This window comes from Dipodomys merriami, unplaced genomic scaffold (assembly GCF_024711535.1).
Source record: "Dipodomys merriami isolate MVZ:Mamm:240054 unplaced genomic scaffold, mDipMer1.0.p SCAF_2, whole genome shotgun sequence".
Classification (NCBI taxonomy): Eukaryota; Metazoa; Chordata; class Mammalia; order Rodentia; family Heteromyidae; genus Dipodomys; species Dipodomys merriami.
In genome coordinates, this window is record NW_027203381.1 from 66,564,828 (window position 1) to 66,583,219 (window position 18,392).

Sequence of the window (18,392 nt, forward strand, 5' to 3'; positions counted from 1 at the left end):
CCACTTGAGCCACAACACCACTTCCGGCTTTTTTCTTTTTGCTTATGTGGTGCTGAGGAATCGAACCCAGGGCCTCAGGCATGCAAGGCAAGTGCTCTGCCACTGAGCCACCTTCCCAGCCCTTGAAGTTCTTTTTTTTATACTTTATCTTAGAACTATATTATAAGCAACAATTTGAAGTAGTTTACACAATGCATTTGGATTAGCTTCTGTTTTATGTTCAAATACATTTCAGTTGCCCTACTTGATTTAATTTCTATAGATATATTCCCTATATAATGAGCTAGCAGGTCTTGCATGGGAATTTAACAATAATCTGGCTTCATGTAGTGCTGTGAAAATACAAATTGTTCTTTACATTTATTATGCACTTCCCTATTTAAAAGTACAGATGTGTTACTGCTCCTTGAAAGACACCATAAGACCAATGAGCTCTCAGTAGCTATATACCCAGCAATACATATCAGCTGTCCAAAATAAAATTTCTGGAGAGTTGTCGGTGCTTTCTTTTGCCAGATAACTAAGTCCCTGTGCTTTAAATACAAAACAGCCTCCTAAGAAAATAGTGACCATGTGTACTCATCTCTTATTTTTCCAGCAAGCCTTTCAGAACAAGTGGCTGAAGTAGCAAAATGATTCCTTTTTAAAGGTTTTTACTTAGTAATATAAAACTTTGATTAACTTTTTATTGATGAATACAGTATTTTCTTTAAGAACCACATGACTTAAAATTTGTTTTCATTAAAAACATAAAAAGCCCAGTAGTTTTTTTTTACTCTAGTACTTCTTTCCAAATCTAACTTACTGTATATTCCAAATAAATTCTAACTTATTATAAATTCTAATTTAACCTAATTCTCAACTAAAATGACTTTCTTTTAAATACTTAGGTGTCAGACAAAGAAAAAATTGACCAACTTCAAGAAGAACTTCTGCATACGCAGGTAATTCTAATAAAAAAAAAAAAGAACAACCAAGGACATTTTCTTATTGTAGTGTAAGTGAGATGATGTAGATAAAACTTCCTTCAGCAAAGAAAAAAATCTTGTTGATGTGGTGAAATTATAATGAATTTCATTCTTTAGGTCAGATTATTTTTTCAATATCATAGGTATAATAATTTGTTGTAAAGAGTCAATGTAATTTCAGAATTTGTGAAGATTTAATTTATAATTAGTATTCATTTGTTAACTTGTCTTATATAGTTGTATATATTACTTTTTTTGCAGTTAAAGTATCAGAGAATCTTGGAACGTTTAGAAAAGGAGAACAAAGAATTGAGAAAATTAGTATTGCAAAAAGACGACAAAGGCATTCATCATAGAAAGCTAAAGGTATTTAATTTGCTAATTCATAGAACTTTTAATGCTTTACACTGTGTTCATTGATACAGATTTTTAAGAATTAAAAGTTTGTTTTTAATTCTTTTTCCACCCTACGCTAACATTTCACAAATTATAATCTCCCAAGATTTATCTTAGCCTATGCTCATTAAAAATCTTTATTTTGTTTTTTGTTTTTTTTTTTTGGTCCGGTGTGGGGCCTAAACTCTGGGCCTGGGCGCTCTACCACTTGAGCCACAGTGCCACTTCCGACTTTTTTTTTCTTATGTGGTGCTGAGGAATCGAACCCAGGGCCTCATGCATGCAAGGCAAGCGCTCTACCACTGAGCCACCTTCCCAGCCCAAAAATCTTTATATTTAAAGAGTATTTTCTGGAGTATCAATTTATTTTACTGAAATACTGAAGTTTATCTTTTTATATTCATCATCTTCTGTTTGCATTTTATACTAGTCTTATCAGTATTAATTACTACCTTTGTTAATACTGAGTTAATGGACTTCTTTAAATCAGTATATTTAAAATGAAATAAACTGGAAAAGAAATGGATTTTTTTGGTAATATTTTAGCTTTTAAATATGAATTTATGTATTTAGAAAAAGCAGTATGATGGGCATGGGAAACAACTTGAATTTATTGACGTATTCTACAGTATTTTTTCCTTGAGTTTTCATTGTTTTATATATGTTTTTAATTTTTTACAGAAATCTCTGATTGACATGTATTCTGAAGTTCTCGATGTTCTTTCTGATTATGATGCTAGTTATAATACACAAGATCATTTACCACGGGTAAGGAAAGAAGTACCTTCATGTGTGCATGCATGGGTACAGATACGTACCTTTTTTTGATGCTAAGAACAGAGCAATTGCTCAAACTATATAGTTTTATTCATATATTCTAGGTAATTTATACACTAGATGTTGTATGCATTTACATACAAGTATCAGTTACTTACATTGTTGTCTTATGAAAAGACTATTAGATTTTTGTATTTTAATTCTATTTGAATCTATAATATTAAAATATCCAAGCAATGAATTAGACATATGAATTAAATTTAACCCTTATAGAACTCAGATTGTGCTTGAAAAGAGTAAACTAGGTATGGAAAAGAATAGTAAAAGTGAATAGTTAGTAATCTGGTTTTAGAAATGGCAGGTTTAATTATCACAGGTTTTTTAAAATAAAAATGTGCTTATAAATAATGTTTTCATGTGTTAAATTTTTAGTATGGCTACATGTATCAACCATCATTTATTCATGAACTTTTTAAAATGCTTTATATATATTTTAAAAGACAATTACAAATCTGTTCTAATCTGGTATCAGAAAAAGATGAGAAAATGTATTTGCTTTGTAAAAAGGTTGTTGTGGTTGGAGATCAGAGTGCTGGGAAAACAAGTGTGTTGGAAATGATTGCTCAAGCACGGATATTCCCACGAGGATCTGGGGAGATGATGACACGTTCTCCAGTGAAGGTAAGAAAATGGGCCATCCAAGTACAGTGCCTCTGGAAACTCACCCCTTCAGTGAGATCTCTCCATTGCATTTCTTTAGTAAAGAGAAGCCTTTTATATAGCATTTAGAATCATTCCCATCCTAGAAATCAGTAGAAAGCACAGCCAGGAGGCCTGTGTCAGAAGCTGAGAAGTAAATGGAGAAAATGGGAGAAAACATCAGGGGTTCAGAGAGTGGCCAGGCTGTACCAAGCTATGGTATGTAAGGCCTTTGGACTTTATTCTGAGTAAAATATGCAGAGAGGCTAAGGAAGAATTATTATATTGGAAGTCACATTGTTGAAGGTAGATAATTTTCTAATTTTATTAAACAGCAGATAAATAGGGCAGTATTAGTTGAAATATGTTGAGTACAAAGAAGATATAAAAGTTATTTATATGATCATTATATAATCATTTTTGGGGGGGGCGGGCCCAGTCGTGAGGCCTGAACTCTGGGCCTGGGCTCTGTCCCTCAGCTCTTCAGCTCAAGGCTAGCACTCTACCACATGAGCCACAGCGCCACTTCTGGCTTTTTTCTTTTTGGTTATGTGGTGCTGAGGAATCGAACCCAGGACCTCATGCAGGCAAGGCAAAGAAAAAGCCAAAAGTGGCGCTGTGGCTCAAGCCAGTAGAGTGCTCGCCTTGAGCTGAAGAACTGAGGGACAGCGCCCAGGCCCAGAGTTCAGGACCCACGACTGACAAAAAAAAACAAAAACAATAACCATTATTAAATGATTATCATGACTGCTAACTTTTATGATGATTTAGTAAAGGGGAATAATTATGGAAGAGAAGAAAACATTTTGAATACAAAGTCACTGAAATGAAGGAAGGTAGACTTACTGTATATTCTGCCTGTCCCTAAAAGCACTAACAAGTCACTAATAGTCACAGAAAGTAAAGGGCTACAGTCTTTCATTAAATAAATATTTATTACACTCTTAATACATAGCAGCACTCTTCTAGGCAATACATTGGTAAATTTTAAAGGATCTTGCCACAGTGGAAAATATATGCTGTGAATATGGAAACAGTCAATTGACATAAGTATTGACTGGGATAACAAAGTTGGTTCCATGAAAGTGGCTTTTGAAGCACGATTTGCCATCTAAGGTAGCTGTTTCTAAGCCAAGAGAATAACTGATATACAGTCTCTCGGGCTGAGAGTAATCACAGTCAGGGAATAGTAAAAAGGCTGGTATGGCTAGACAAGAGTAAGATATTAGAAGTGACCAAATCAGTAGAGAATAGGCCTTGTAGGTCATTGTACAAACAGTGATTTTTACTTTGAGTAAAATGGGAAGCTAATGCAGAAGTTCTGAGCAGAGGGAGGTAGTAATGAAATTGATAAAAAGTGGGATTATGGAATCAACCAACTTTTTTTGCCAGGTTTATTATTGAGAAAATATATTACTCATCAAGGACCTTCTTTTTGGTCTGTACAAATTATAGAATGTCAGCTGCCTGAAGAAGTCTAGTTAGATCAGGTTTGGAAATGATTGGGAGTTCAGTTTTTGCTCAGGGGTAATAATAAGCAAGTTGTTAGTATACTGATTTGGAGAGAAGTCTAAACTGGAGAGCTGATCAGATATCCAAGGTCAATAATAAAAGCCATGCTCTTTCTGGTTAAGCTTTCTATTTTTCCCAGTAGTCATCTGTTTCCCTACCTACAATGTATAGTTCATATATATAAGTTCTGAATAAATGTCCTGTACCCAAATTCACCTTTGAAGTTAAGATTTTGTTTAATTTTCATGTTTTAGAATAGTGATTTTATGCTTGGCACTCCTTATATCATTGACTAGGGAAAGAAAGGGCAGCAGCCTTAGAAAATACCAAGTAGACAGCAGTGTTGTTAAGAAGTCACAACGTATGTACATACACTTGAACACTATAGAGCTGCCATGCAGACAGTGCTAGCGATGCTTCTGGAGTGTGGCATGAGGGACTCTGGGGTCTTTGCAAGGCAGTAGCCAGGTCTAAACTGTGGCAGTACTGTTCTAAATATACCTGTTTTCCTCTTGTTGCAGGTGACTCTGAGTGAAGGGCCTCACCACGTGGCCTTGTTCAAAGATAGTTCTCGGGAGTTTGATCTTACCAAAGAGGAAGACGTAAGTAGAATTCATCTAAGGTTCCACTTATGTACCTTCTATAATTGTGATGAGCTTATAAAACAATTAAATGGAACATGTGTGAACTGAGATTTTCTTAAGATTTTTCTTCTTTCCTATGAATAGCTTGCAGCATTAAGACATGAAATAGAACTCCGAATGAGGAAAAATGTGAAAGAAGGTTGTACTGTGAGCCCTGAGGTAAGGACTTTCTCATTTCATCAGTATTTTAGGAAAAGTTAATGTTTATGGTTTCAAAGAAATCCTGGTATTGATACTGTTGTTTAGATTGCAGCTGTTCTAAGATAGATTTTTTTAATGTTTTAAAATAGCATATTATTTTGTGAGTAATGCTTTAGAATAATCACTCGGGATAAGAAAAAAAATAGATTTATGAGTGCAATATCTGAATAAATGAGATGCAGAATTTCCAGGGTATGTAGTATCAAAAATTCTTAATAAACATTAATTAGGTATATTTTTGTCTTCCTGAAATAGACTATATCCTTAAATGTAAAAGGTCCTGGACTACAGAGAATGGTGCTTGTTGATTTACCAGGTGTTATTAATGTAAGTGTATACAAAACATGAATATTTATTATTCCTGTTGTGAATAGCACTTATAATGACATGTAAAACCCTTTTCTTCAAGACTGTGACATCAGGCATGGCTCCTGACACCAAGGAAACTATTTTCAGTATCAGCAAAGCTTACATGCAGAACCCTAATGCCATCATCCTGTGCATTCAAGGTAAATCTACCAAAAGATTTTAATTACACTGATGAGCTTTCTTCTTCAGCAATCTAAGCTTTGCTCTATTTAATGCATGCTATATAAAAAGACAAGACTTCTCTATTTTATTAGTAAATAACACTGAAGTTGAGGGTATTTTGATGATTTTCACTATGGACATTATTTGTTATTGGGTAGAATTTCCTGTCTTTAAGTAAAAGTATTAAAAAGTTTCTAGGTATAATATACACATAAAGGTACAGTGTGTTTAAGTTAAAACCTACTCTACCATTATTGCAGTGTCATTCTTCATTTGTTTCCAGATGGATCTGTGGATGCAGAACGCAGTATTGTTACAGACTTGGTCAGTCAAATGGATCCTCATGGAAGAAGAACCATATTTGTTTTGACCAAAGTAGACCTGGCAGAGAAAAATGTAGCTAGTCCAAACAGGGTGAGGACAAGTTCTTGATTATGAGAAAAGATACTTTGTACAAGTTCCAGCTGTGATAGAGATTATTTGAACACACATACACGCACACAATTTTGTGGACTACTTTGTGAAAAGATAGTGTTTCTAGCTCACACCTATAATCCTAGCTACTCAGAGGCTGAGATTTAAGGATTACAGTTCAAAACAAGCCCAGATAGAAAAGTCATTGAGATTAATAACCCAGCCCAAACTGTAGGTATGGCTCACGCATTAGAGTGCCAGCCTTGACTGAAAAAGCTAAACTGAGAGCACGAGGCCCTGAGTTCAAGCCTTAGCACCACCACAGAATTTAATAAAATAGTAGTAGTATTTTTCTTAATTTCTAATACTTTGCTTAAAAACAAACTGTTAGGAAGTTATAGTAAAATACTTAAGTGCAGAGTGGGGATGCAAGCAAAATTCCATGCTTCTAGTTAATTTACTTCCAGAATACTTAATTATACCCTTATTTAAATTATTATGTATATTAACATATTGTCATTAACATTATCCCCTCCCTTTTCTTTTGTTCTTTTTTTCTTCTTCTTTACTTGGTATCATGACTTAGGAAAAGTATATGTTTATTTTTTACTTTATATATGACATATTATGCAGATAAACATTATCTTCCCTAATACATGAAGACTATATAGCAGATTCTTATTGTACAAAAGGCATTGAATTAATGAAGCCACTGCATTCCTGACTATGCTCTTAAACATTTTTCTAAATCCAGGCAATACTAAATTCAACACATTGTTTAGTTTGACTAGATTAGATCTACAGTCCTTTCATTTCTAAAATTTGGAGATTTCTGTACCCAATAGTCAATGGTATAATCTTACTACTTATACTTTAATATGATATTTTTCAGTATAGTAAAATTAAATGTGTTTTCTCTCAAATTGTAGTTTTGTATTTAAGTGCTTTTTTACAGACTTGTGTATTTTAATAAACATATATATATAGCATCATTAAATTATTTTAATTTCTAAACTATACATTATGTAATAAGTATATAAATATTATTTGCAAAGTGTGTAAACTCATAATCACACTTATTTTTCCTCCTTTTTAAAACAGATTCAACAGATAATTGAAGGCAAACTCTTCCCAATGAAAGCTCTGGGTTATTTTGCTGTTGTAACAGGAAAAGGTATGTTAAAGAATGGTTATTATAATTTAGGGTTATTTATTTATTTTAGTTTTTTTAATTTTTACACGATAATAATGTTTGGTGAAAAGTCTCTGTTTTTCCCTAGGAAACAGCTCTGAAAGCATTGAAGCCATTAGAGAATATGAAGAAGAATTTTTTCAGAATTCGAAACTTCTAAAGTAGGTGATTATTAAAATACTGAAATGTTTTACAGCAAGAACGTAGATGAAATTGAATTAGTTTTCTGTTAAAGCTTGTGTTTTGTAACTGTTAATATTATTAATAGGCTTTTTTTCTCTATATGTAACTAAGGAAGTTCTTTTAGGCTACTTTTGGGCAGATTGGGAGAAGTTTATCATACAAAGCAGATATTGTCAAGACACTGAGATAAGATTCATACTTCTTAGATCATTTTACATAGAAAGTGATTTCTAAAATTAACTTTTTTCAGGCTGGGAAGGTGGCTCAGTGGTAGAGTGCTTGCCTTGCATGCATGAGGCCCTGAGTTCGATTCCTTAGCACCACATAAGCAGGGGGAAAAAAAGCCGGAAGTAGTGATGTGGCTCAAGTGGTAGAGCACTAGCCTTGAGCTGAAGAGCTGCGGGACAGTGCCCAGGCCCAGAGTTCAGGCCCATGACCAGACCCCCCCCCCCAAAAAAAAAAATTAACTTTTTTCCCCCATGATACTGGGATTTGAACTCAGCCTTTTTCTTGCTAGGCAAACACTTTAGCACTTGAACCATTATTTCAACCCTTTAAACAAAAACATCGTTCATATGTGAACATGCATCTCATATTTTGCCCAGGGCTAAACTCAAACCAAGATACCTGTGTCTCTCAAGTGGTGGGGATTACAGATGTTTGCCATTATACTTGGCTTGTTTGAAATAGGGATTTCCTAGTGTTTTGCCTAGGCTAACCTAATACTGTGACCTTGCTGGTCAGCACCCCTAAGCAGCTAGGTTTATAGGCAAGTGCCATCACAGCCAGCATTGACATTTAAGTATGTACAGTAACCATATCTCAAAATATTAAAAGATGTTGTAATATCTCTCCCTAGATAGGTATTAGCAGAAGATACTGATCAAAAATCTAAACAGAGGAACTAATAAAAAGGCAGCTGAATGATACCAGAACTTTGTCTGTAGAGTTTCCAGAAGTAGAAAAGTTTGTCTGCCTCTAGATTAGTGTATAAGCCAAAACAGTTCCTGCAACCATCACCAGGAGAATTTCTATTGGAAAGAAGCTGACTGGCGTGTAGAACTATGCTTTCCACTACACTACTCACTAGTCCTGTGTGATTATTGAAGCTTAAACTGGCTTACTCATAAAAATTGAGAACTCTAGTCCCTCAGTCACACTGGCTATGTTTTAAAGGGGCCCAGTAACCCATGTGTCTAGTAATTAATTTTGTGAACCACTTTGACATTGAAGATTTTCTCCACCTCAGAAAGCTCTGTTGACAGGATTGGTATAGAAAATATAGGTGGTACCTCCTACAAAGGCGTGTCTTTTGTTTCCTGTCATTGGACACGTAAGAATTGGAGGCAAAGAAATGTGAATTTGGAGAAATCTAGGGCCAGCTTGCTCTCCGCAGGCTCAAGATCAACCATACTACATAGAAAAAAAGAAAAAGAAAAAAATATATATGTAGCTATAACATGTGCTCCTCTAACCTGGTGGCCCTTTGTCATTTTAGTAAATTTCAGCTTTTGTTTTCTTTTTTAGAACAAGCATGCTCAAGGCACACCAAGTGACCACAAGAAATTTAAGCCTTGCTGTGTCTGACTGCTTTTGGAAAATGGTACGAGAGTCAGTTGAACAACAGGCTGATAGTTTTAAAGGTAATTTGGGTTATTCAGATGATCAAACAAATGTAGGCATTGTCTTTAGCTTCCATCAGGTTTTTCAAAGAATTCCTTAGTAGATTATTTGCTACTAGAAGATATGTAAAAAATGCAACCCTTCCATTGTTGAATAGGAACCAGATTTCCCTTTCAAGAAGACATTGCTAACAGTGTATTGCAGAGTTCAATCAGGTCAGAAAGTTTTTCCTAGTGTGTGAGAGAAAAGCATGGTAAACAAGACAAGTGGAAACAGTTTGGGAAGTAAAGCAGCTTGTGCGTCAGCTGCTTGTCTCCTAAATCCCATTCTTTGCTAGTCCATATCTTTGCTTCCATAGTGGGAATACTTTCTGCCTTCCCATTTGTAAGAATTACTTTATTCCATTTTACAGAAAAGAAAACCAAGGGGCACAGTAACTTTCACAGCCAGCATCATACAGCACTGAGAGTCAGGACTGAGTCTCAGGTGTGTGATTCTTGAGTCCATTCTCCTAGTAGCTTTACTAGAAGGCTACAGTTGGGTGGGTACTTATGCTCTGTACATGGAGAAGTGAAAACTGAGGAGAATAGTTGAGATAGTTGTCCTGACAGTGAAATCTGAGGTGTCAAGAGTCTAGGGTACTGAAGCACGTAGACAAGATCTAGAAATCCAGCTAATACAGAAACAGGGCAAGATAGCCTTTAACCACTACATCTGGAAAGGAACAGTCATGAAACCTGAATATTTTCCTTCTTCCCCAGCAACACGTTTTAACCTTGAGACGGAGTGGAAGAATAACTACCCTCGCCTGCGAGAGCTTGACCGGGTAATACTTGGTACCTCATGTATTTTGTGTAATAACTTAATGTACTGTGTTCTAACGAAGTTGGTGTTGTTGAGAGAAATTTGGGAAGCTAAATTGTTATCGCTCTGCAACAGTTTATTTATTATGTAAAGTAAATAAAAATCATAAAATGTGCCAGGCACCTGTGGCTCACTCCCATAATCCTAGCTACTCAGGAGGCTGAGATCTGAGGATTGCAGTTCAAAGCCAGCCTTGGCAGGAAAGTCCATGAGACTCTTATCTTCAATAAACCACTCAGAAAACCGGAAGTGGGGCTGTGGTTCAAGTAGTAGAGCTGAAATGCTAAGGGACAGCGCCCAGGCCCAAAGTTCAAACCCCACAACTGACCAAAAAAAAAAAAAATCATAAAATGTCAAAACAAATGTTCAAAATGTTTTCTAAGGGCTGGAATTATGACTGAAGTAGGAGAATGCCTGCCTGTCAAGTGCAAAGTTCCGAGTTCACACCCTAGTACCACCAAAAGAAAAAGTTTTCTGATATTAAAAATATTGTTAATGGCCATATGGAATGGTCTTATGAAGAGTCTGCAGGATTTGAAGTATTCTTCTCACTTATTGATTGAATTGAATTAATCTCAAATAGACCCTTCAGTTCTACTTGAGAACAGATTTAAATTTTTGTTTCAGGTTTTGATCTTTAGAAACATTAAGAATGCATACAAAATTTCATCTCTAACAAATTGATCTCTAACAAAGGAACAAAATATTGTTTCTTCAAACTATAATAATAGACTTAAAGATTTAGTAATATAATGATTGCTTATTGGTTAATATGCTTCCAGAAATAGACCGTAGTTATGTTAATGTCCATGTAATGTTAGAAGTGAAAGAATTGATAATATCATTGCTTATGGTCTACCCCAAACTATTAGACATATTTTGTGTGTGTGCATGTGTGTGTGTGTGTGTGTGATGTTTTAGAATTTATGTATCAATGCTACTTTTCAAGTAAAAACACATATATTCTTAATTTAGTGCAAACTAAATTTTTTCCATGTTTTTAAAATGTCATTACTTACAGAATTCATCGGTAACATACCATTACTAAATTAGCACATGTTGGTGCTTTCATATAGCATCTATTATGTAGAAATTTCATATGAGCAAAGTTAGGTGAGAAACAGCATTCAGAATTGAGTAAAATAGAAGTCTATATCAGTCACTGTGTCCTTTGGACTGTGACATTACTGAAGAGACTGGAATAAAAGAGAATTTTTGCTCATCCTGCATATTTAAACCTAAATTCAATCTGCTAGCTTGTCCAACCCTTCCTTTTGGTTATCTGAAAATCAAGACAGGACAAATTCATTATCTTGTGTAAATTTTACTTTCATCTCTGTTGCCTAGAATGAACTGTTCGAAAAGGCTAAAAATGAGATCCTTGATGAAGTTATCAGTTTGAGCCAGGTTACACCGAAACATTGGTGAGTATTGATTTTGCCTTTCAACAGTTATACTTTATGACTTACATTGAAGCACAGTGATTTATTATTGCCTTGACTTATCTTAAAAGTAGTTAAGAAAATTACCGTGCTTTTCTTAACAAAAAAAAAATGCTATTGACATCTAATCAATAGAATTTCTGGAAAAGAGTTTTCTTTGTGTTTTTATAAAGTCTGGATTCATCTTTGGATTTTCTTCACTTTTTACTTAGAATGCATATTTATGATTTCTATAAATCCTTTAGGCAAATTTTTGAAAAATTGTGCTTCAGATAAATTATGAACAGTTTTTTTTTGTTTTTCTTTTATTTTTATTTTTTATTGTGAAAATACCGTGTTATAAACAGTTTTTGTTGTTAAAGAAAATTGGTTTATAAAAGGAATTCAACTATATTTTAAATAGAGTAATAATAGTTGCTGTTTTCTGTAACACATGGACAATATGTTATGCACAAGTCACATTTTTAATTGAATCCTATATGAGACTTAAGATAGGAAGCAAATGTATCCTTTTGTGAAATTTTTATAAATAAATCCCCTAAGGAAAATTATTGCCTTCAGTTTGTTTTATGTGAATTTGGACATCCTTAAATTTATTGGAACGAGTCATTAAAGCAAACTAAGCATGGTAGCACAACTCTAAAATCCCAGCACTCAGGCAATGGAGACAGGAAGATGATAAGTTCTAGGGCACCCTGGGCCCCATATCAACTTCATGATATTCTGTCATGCTGTAAATACCATGCCTGGAATGAATGAATGAATGAATGAATCAACAAATATTCTATGTCCTTCAAGCAAGCTCTACATAAATAACCTTAAAATATTTGCAATCATATTTTATTTAACAAATTCCTTATGCCTAAATTATCTAACAAAATTTGTATTATTAAGAATTTATTGTTCTTAGAGAACTGTCCTTTGCACCATTGATGTTATTTGTAGTGCCCAAATGCTAATTACAAGTTATCACTACAAAATCAAGACATTCATTTGAATTAATTTTCCCATCTCAGTGCCTTTTCTTCCTCAGTCATGATACCTATTTTTTCTTTAAGTCATCAGTATTTGCCCATTTTTAATCTTTCCTTACCCACAAGAAAGAGATCTGATTTTACCTCCAACTTAATGGTTGGTTGATTAATTAAATGAGTTTGTAAAACAACTTATGTTTATTTTTGTTTTATGTTTATGTTTGTTTATGTTTGTAGTGTAAGCCAGTTCAATAGCTTTGTGTAAATCAGTTCACTTTTGAAGTTACAAGAGACAAACAAAGGCATAAGTTGTATGTGTGTGTGTGTGGTATTAGTTGCCATGCTAGGGGATATACATAAAAGTGATTTATAAATTATTGCTAATGAGCTGAAGATGTAACTCAGAAATAGAATACCTGCTTATCATATATAACAATGCATTTTTTATCTTAAACAACAAAAGGAAAAAAACTAAATAATAATGCTATTTATGGTAGGAAAGATGCAGATTAATTTTGGACTAATGGAGAGGTTAGTGCCTGACTTGTGAATATTTACTAATACTAGGAAAACAAGCACAAGAGAAGGTGCTTATAATTATTAATTACTAGAGGTGTACAGACCATAATGAGACACCATTGTAAATCTACTAGAATAGCTAAAAGTTAACATTGGTCCTGTCAAATGTTAGCAAGAATATAGAGCATCAAAAACTCTCATTCTCTTCTAATGGGAATGTAAAATGATATAACTATTTTTTGGTATTTTAAGAAGTTAAACACAAACTGATTTGTTGAATTAAGACCCTTTGTACAACTACTTAAAGATAATTTTTAAAGACATTGTTCAAAAATAAATATACTCATTACCAAATTTAAGTAAAAGTCGTTAAACACATAATTGTCACGTGATCCAGCCATTCCACTCCTACATATCCCAAGAGGAATGAAAACATGTATCCATATAAAGGTTTGTGAATTTATATGCCTGTAGTTGCATCATGTGTAATAGCTGACAGCTGAAAATAGCACGTGTCCATCAACAGGTGGATAGATACGCTAATTCATCAATGGACTATTAAGCAATTAAAAAGTGAATATTAATACACATGACACCATGAATTTCAGAGTAATTGTGTTGAGTAAAAGAATATCAACGGTACATGTTATATGATTGCATTATGTGAAATGCTAGAAAATTCAAATTACAGTGGTAGCAAATTGAGTACAACTTCAAAGGATAATGAATATGTTATCTTGATTGATGCGATTCACGGATGCCACACACTTGTCCAAAATTATCAATACTTTATGTATAATTTATTAATAAGTGATAAATCAGTGAAGCCATTTTTAATTTTTTAATATTTATACCTTATGTTCTTGAAACTTCATTTCAGGGAAGAAATCCTTCAGCAGACCTTGTGGGAAAGAGTATCAACTCACGTGATTGAAAACATCTATCTTCCAGCTGCACAAACCATGAATTCGGGGACTTTTAATACTACAGTGGATATCAAGCTTAAACAGTGGACTGACAAACAGCTTCCTAATAAAGCAGTAGAGGTTAGGCTATAATTTAATTAAATGGGTAAGAAGCACTATGTGAAAGGAGTAGGAGCTGTGAATTTTAGATTTTATTCTATCACAGCCTCTGTCTTTCATTTTAGCCTTTTGACCTCATAGATGCTTTGGCTCTTCATCTGTTTCCTTACTATGGTTAGCATTTATTACTGTTACAGGATTTTGCTAATTGTGACGGTATTGCCTCCAGGCACTGGTTCTTTTTCCAAAGATGCCATTTAACAAAACTAGCAAAATTTGCTTGAATGTGAAATGTATTAAACTTCTGGATTGAGATTCTGTGAGGAAAATATTTGACAGATCAAAACACTTTATTAATTTTCTGTAGGGCTCAGTTATACCTACATAATCATTAAGATTTTGCCAGACTTCATTTTTGTTACCCACGTATCTTGGCTTTCCATTAAAAGCTGTGATTAACCTTCCTGTTTGCTCATTTGACAGTGTTGCCTACCTCACAGGGCTGTTGTAAGGATTAAGTGAGTTAATATATGTGAAATTTTTCGATAATACCTAGCCCATAGTGGACTACCCTAGAAAAGCAGCTATTGTTCTATGGTCATCATCATTGTCCTACACATTACTCTATAAAAGTAGTTCTACTAGCTGAGAGTCATTGTATCTTGTGTTCTGCATGAGGTTGGCTCACAGAATTGGAATCAGAGCCCTAAAAGTACTGTTGTCATTCTCTCCTTAGAAATAGTGTGTTGTCAGTGTCTAAATACTAAGGTGTACTTTACATTTTTCTGTCCCTCAGCATTTACCCCTCAAAAAAACTGGAGGAGTACTAACTGCCATCATGTCACTAGTTCTCATTACGGTCGCTAGCAGCCTGTCCCATGATAAGTTTTTGTAACCTAAGCTTCAAACAGTATCATAAAAATGGTAATGGTTCTGTCTCCTTCCACTGTATGCCCTCCAGCATTGGTTGATTGAAAAGAGCCTGGACCTGGTGAGGCTCAGGAAGTACCCTGCCACTCTGTCTTTTGGACCTATCCTTATTGCATAATGTCTTCGTGTTTAATCAGAACAGGGAAAATACATAATCCAGCATTTAAAGGCCCACTTAATCAAAGTAAATCTCATTCTTACTTTTGGCCTGTGTTCTACCTTTCACTATTTAAAGAAGTAGATGTTAGCTATTATACAAGCATATAACTAATTAATATTCAGATGTGCTTGAAAATACTAGTGCAGTGTTTATTATTTGGCTTAAAGACAAAAATGTAGAAATGATTGACTCAATAACTAAGAAATTTAGGGTTATGGAAATCAATACATGAACTAAAGATCTAAAAATAGTTTCCTGTGAGAGTGCAGGTATACTCTTTTCAAATTGTTCAAAAGAGCTGGAGATGTAGATATTTATAAGAAGTCTCAAGTTTTGAATGTTGTTAGCCAAGTTTTTGAAAATTGAGCACATTGTGCTAAAATGTGTTGTATGTTAGCTGTTAAAACAGTAAGTTTATATTTGCTACCTTTTTATGAATGTGTTTCATGTGTGTTTTCAGATAAACTGACTTGTCAGTTATCTATTTGGCTTGAATTTGCATTATTTTTTAGGCTATATAATAAATAAAAAATATTTCTTTTAAACAATACTAGGTTGCTTGGGAGACCCTACAAGAAGAATTTTCCCGCTTCATGACAGAACCCAAGGGAAAGGAACATGATGACATATTTGACAAACTTAAAGAAGCTGTTAAAGAAGAGAGTATTAAACGCCACAAGTGGAATGACTTTGCTGAAGATAGCTTGGTATGTTGTTTGTATCATTGGGGTAGAAACAGCATTTTGGTATGAGTGCTCAAATTAACATCCTTTCATAGGAGACTATTTTTATATGAGTACTCAAATTACATTCTTGATTCAAAATAAGGAAATGTATTTATGGGCTATTATCTATAATCTGCTCTTTAACATTCTCTGGTCTCTTTTTTTCTTTGGTCGGTCGTGGGGCTTAAACTCTGGGCCTGGGCGCTGTTCCTCTGCTCTTCAGCTCAAGGCAAGCAGTCTTACCACTTGAGCCAGAGCGCCACTTGCGGTTTTCTCTTGGTTTACTAGAGATGAGTCTCACAGACTTTCCTGCCCCACCTGGCTTTGAACAGTGATCCTCAGATCTCAGTCTCCTGAGTATCTAGGATTACAGGCATGAGCCACCGGCGCCCAGCTCCTTTTCTTTTTAATGTTGATATTGAGACTTGAACTCAGGACCTTGTACTTGCCAGGCAATTGCTCTAGCATTTGAGCCACATCTTTGCCCTAGATTATATTCTTAAGCAGTTGTACCAGTATAGTTGATATTAACACTCTAAGGAAACAAAGATTTCTTTTGGTTCATGGTTTCAAAGGCTCATGCTCAACTAGTTTCATTGCTTTTAGGCCTGTGGCAAGGGCAGAAACATAGCTGGATATAATGGAGGAAAACTGCTTACCTCATTGCAGCCAGGAAGGAGGAAATGAGGGAGGGAAGAGGAGAGTAAATGGCAGGAGGAAGAAAGAGAAAGAGCATGCACAGAGGAGCACACCTCTAGTGACCCACTTCCTACATCCAGGCTCAACTTCCTTATAGGCCATTTAGCTATGCCCTTATCAATTTGGTTAGTTGATAACCCAATCACCTCTCACCAGTAAGGCCTGTTCTGACTGCAAAGCTTGGCTATTGACCTCTACCACCTGATAAACTTTGATTATGTATAATATTTCCACCACATAATTAACCTTTGTTATGTACCTGTTCTATTTAGAGTTGTGAATGGTACTGTTGAATGGAAGGATTTACAGTTTTCTAGAAGTGAGCGAATATCTCAACATGGGCTGCTTATAATAATAGTTTTGTTTTGAAGAAATATCTGTCTTCAAATTTGAAAATCATATGTATGTTTACTAAGTACCTTAAAGATTGGCTTTCCAAACCGTGCAATTTTCATTCATTCACTTGAAAGTTACAAAACTTGGAAGCAATTTTCACTTGTAATGCATAGCTGAAATTTATGATTAGCTAGACATTTACATTTGTCCTATTTTTATTGCTAACAGTGACATAATGGTTAATATTTCTTTTTTTAAATGCTGGTACATAGCTCATGTGAGAAAAACAGAAAGAAAGATGATATTCATTATTAACCCTTGGAAATCAGGGTTTGCGTTACTACATTTTATAAAGTTAAATGTATAATACAACTATCCTATTTTGCCCCCATAGTTAACTTGTTTAATTTAGGCCAGGAAAGACTCTCAGTGGTTTATTTTTGAGACAGAAAGCTGACAAACTGGCATATTGAAGGGGCTCCTGCATTGTTTTAGAGGAACATACTGTTACAATGTTTTAATCTGGCTATTATTTTAGGTATTTACTAAGATGATTAGATTGGATAAAATTACCAAAATGAAGAGACCTAGATCAACTTAGCCTTTTCTTTCCTTACCTTTCAGAGGGTTATTCAGCACAATGCTTTAGAAGACCGGTCCATATCTGATAAACAGCAGTGGGATGCAGCTATCTATTTCATGGAAGAGGCTCTTCAGGCTCGTCTGAAGGATAGTGAGTAGGGACAGACTCTTGAATTCTAAGCATTTACAGTGGCGAAGCAGTCATACAGTGTTAACGAACATTTATAAAAACAAAATTAATGGTTTAACTTGTTTGTTACTAAAGTAGCTGAATGTTATTTGTGGGATTTTGAGTCATCTGCTTTGTTACTACACAAAGGACTAAATTGGACATGTGCCACTTATATGTACTTATATTCTAAAAATTTATACTTCAGAATGTTTTATTCTCTTTTAGGAATTCAATAAATAAGGGTATTTTTTACAGATTTTATATATATAATTCTTATATATGTCATAGCAATCATAATTTCATTTAAACTATTTTTGCAACTATTTAGCAATTAGGAACAGTTAATGAAATAAGACTGTTATTAGTTAAATAGAGTTCTTGATGAATTAATTCTTAAAATTCTTTTCCTAGCTGAAAATGCAATTGAAAATATGATAGGTCCAGACTGGAAAAAGAGGTGGATGCACTGGAAGAATCGGACCCAAGAACAGGTAAAAACAAAGTTCTGGCCATAATTCAAGCATTACATTATAATTTCTGAGCCAGATTTAATAGTTCATCTTGAGGGAGAAACCAAAGGACTGTGGTTTGAGGCCAACCCTGGCCAAAAGAAAAACTTCTTTAGACTTGATCTTGACTAATGGCTGGTGACTGTCATCCTAGTAGCATGGGGAAGCACAAGTAGGAGGATCACAGTCCAAACTAGCTCAGCCATAAAGATGAGACTCTTATCTCAAAAACCCCACTGGGGCATGGCTCAAGTGACAAAGTACCTGCTTAGCAAATTTAGAGGCCTGAGTTCAAACTCCAGCACACATGCGTGC

The 18,392-nt window shown here is 34.6% G+C and overlaps 1 protein-coding gene and 1 non-coding gene across 5 annotated transcripts in view; both read left to right on the forward strand.

Annotated features, from left to right (window-relative positions):
- Opa1 (OPA1 mitochondrial dynamin like GTPase) overlaps window positions 1-18,392 on the forward strand; it is an 80,112-nt gene that overhangs the window by 22,928 nt on the left and 38,792 nt on the right. For all 4 annotated transcript variants that reach the window (XM_070029859.1, XM_070029856.1, XM_070029858.1 and 1 more), the window contains 18 exons: window positions 891-944; window positions 1,230-1,334; window positions 2,046-2,132; window positions 2,709-2,822; window positions 4,874-4,954; window positions 5,081-5,155; window positions 5,453-5,524; window positions 5,607-5,706; window positions 6,012-6,142; window positions 7,244-7,316; window positions 7,423-7,495; window positions 9,045-9,160; window positions 9,902-9,966; window positions 11,352-11,428; window positions 13,820-13,985; window positions 15,609-15,761; window positions 17,439-17,547; window positions 17,980-18,059. In XM_070029859.1, the coding sequence (XP_069885960.1) occupies window positions 891-944; window positions 1,230-1,334; window positions 2,046-2,132; window positions 2,709-2,822; window positions 4,874-4,954; window positions 5,081-5,155; window positions 5,453-5,524; window positions 5,607-5,706; window positions 6,012-6,142; window positions 7,244-7,316; window positions 7,423-7,495; window positions 9,045-9,160; window positions 9,902-9,966; window positions 11,352-11,428; window positions 13,820-13,985; window positions 15,609-15,761; window positions 17,439-17,547; window positions 17,980-18,059 (1,731 nt within the window). The remainder of the gene's footprint in view (window positions 1-890; window positions 945-1,229; window positions 1,335-2,045; window positions 2,133-2,708; window positions 2,823-4,873; window positions 4,955-5,080; window positions 5,156-5,452; window positions 5,525-5,606; window positions 5,707-6,011; window positions 6,143-7,243; window positions 7,317-7,422; window positions 7,496-9,044; window positions 9,161-9,901; window positions 9,967-11,351; window positions 11,429-13,819; window positions 13,986-15,608; window positions 15,762-17,438; window positions 17,548-17,979; window positions 18,060-18,392) is intronic.
- On the forward strand, window positions 8,808-8,938 carry LOC138832680 (small nucleolar RNA SNORA38). The gene has a single exon (XR_011373626.1). It is a non-coding gene; the product is annotated as a small nucleolar RNA SNORA38 (small nucleolar RNA).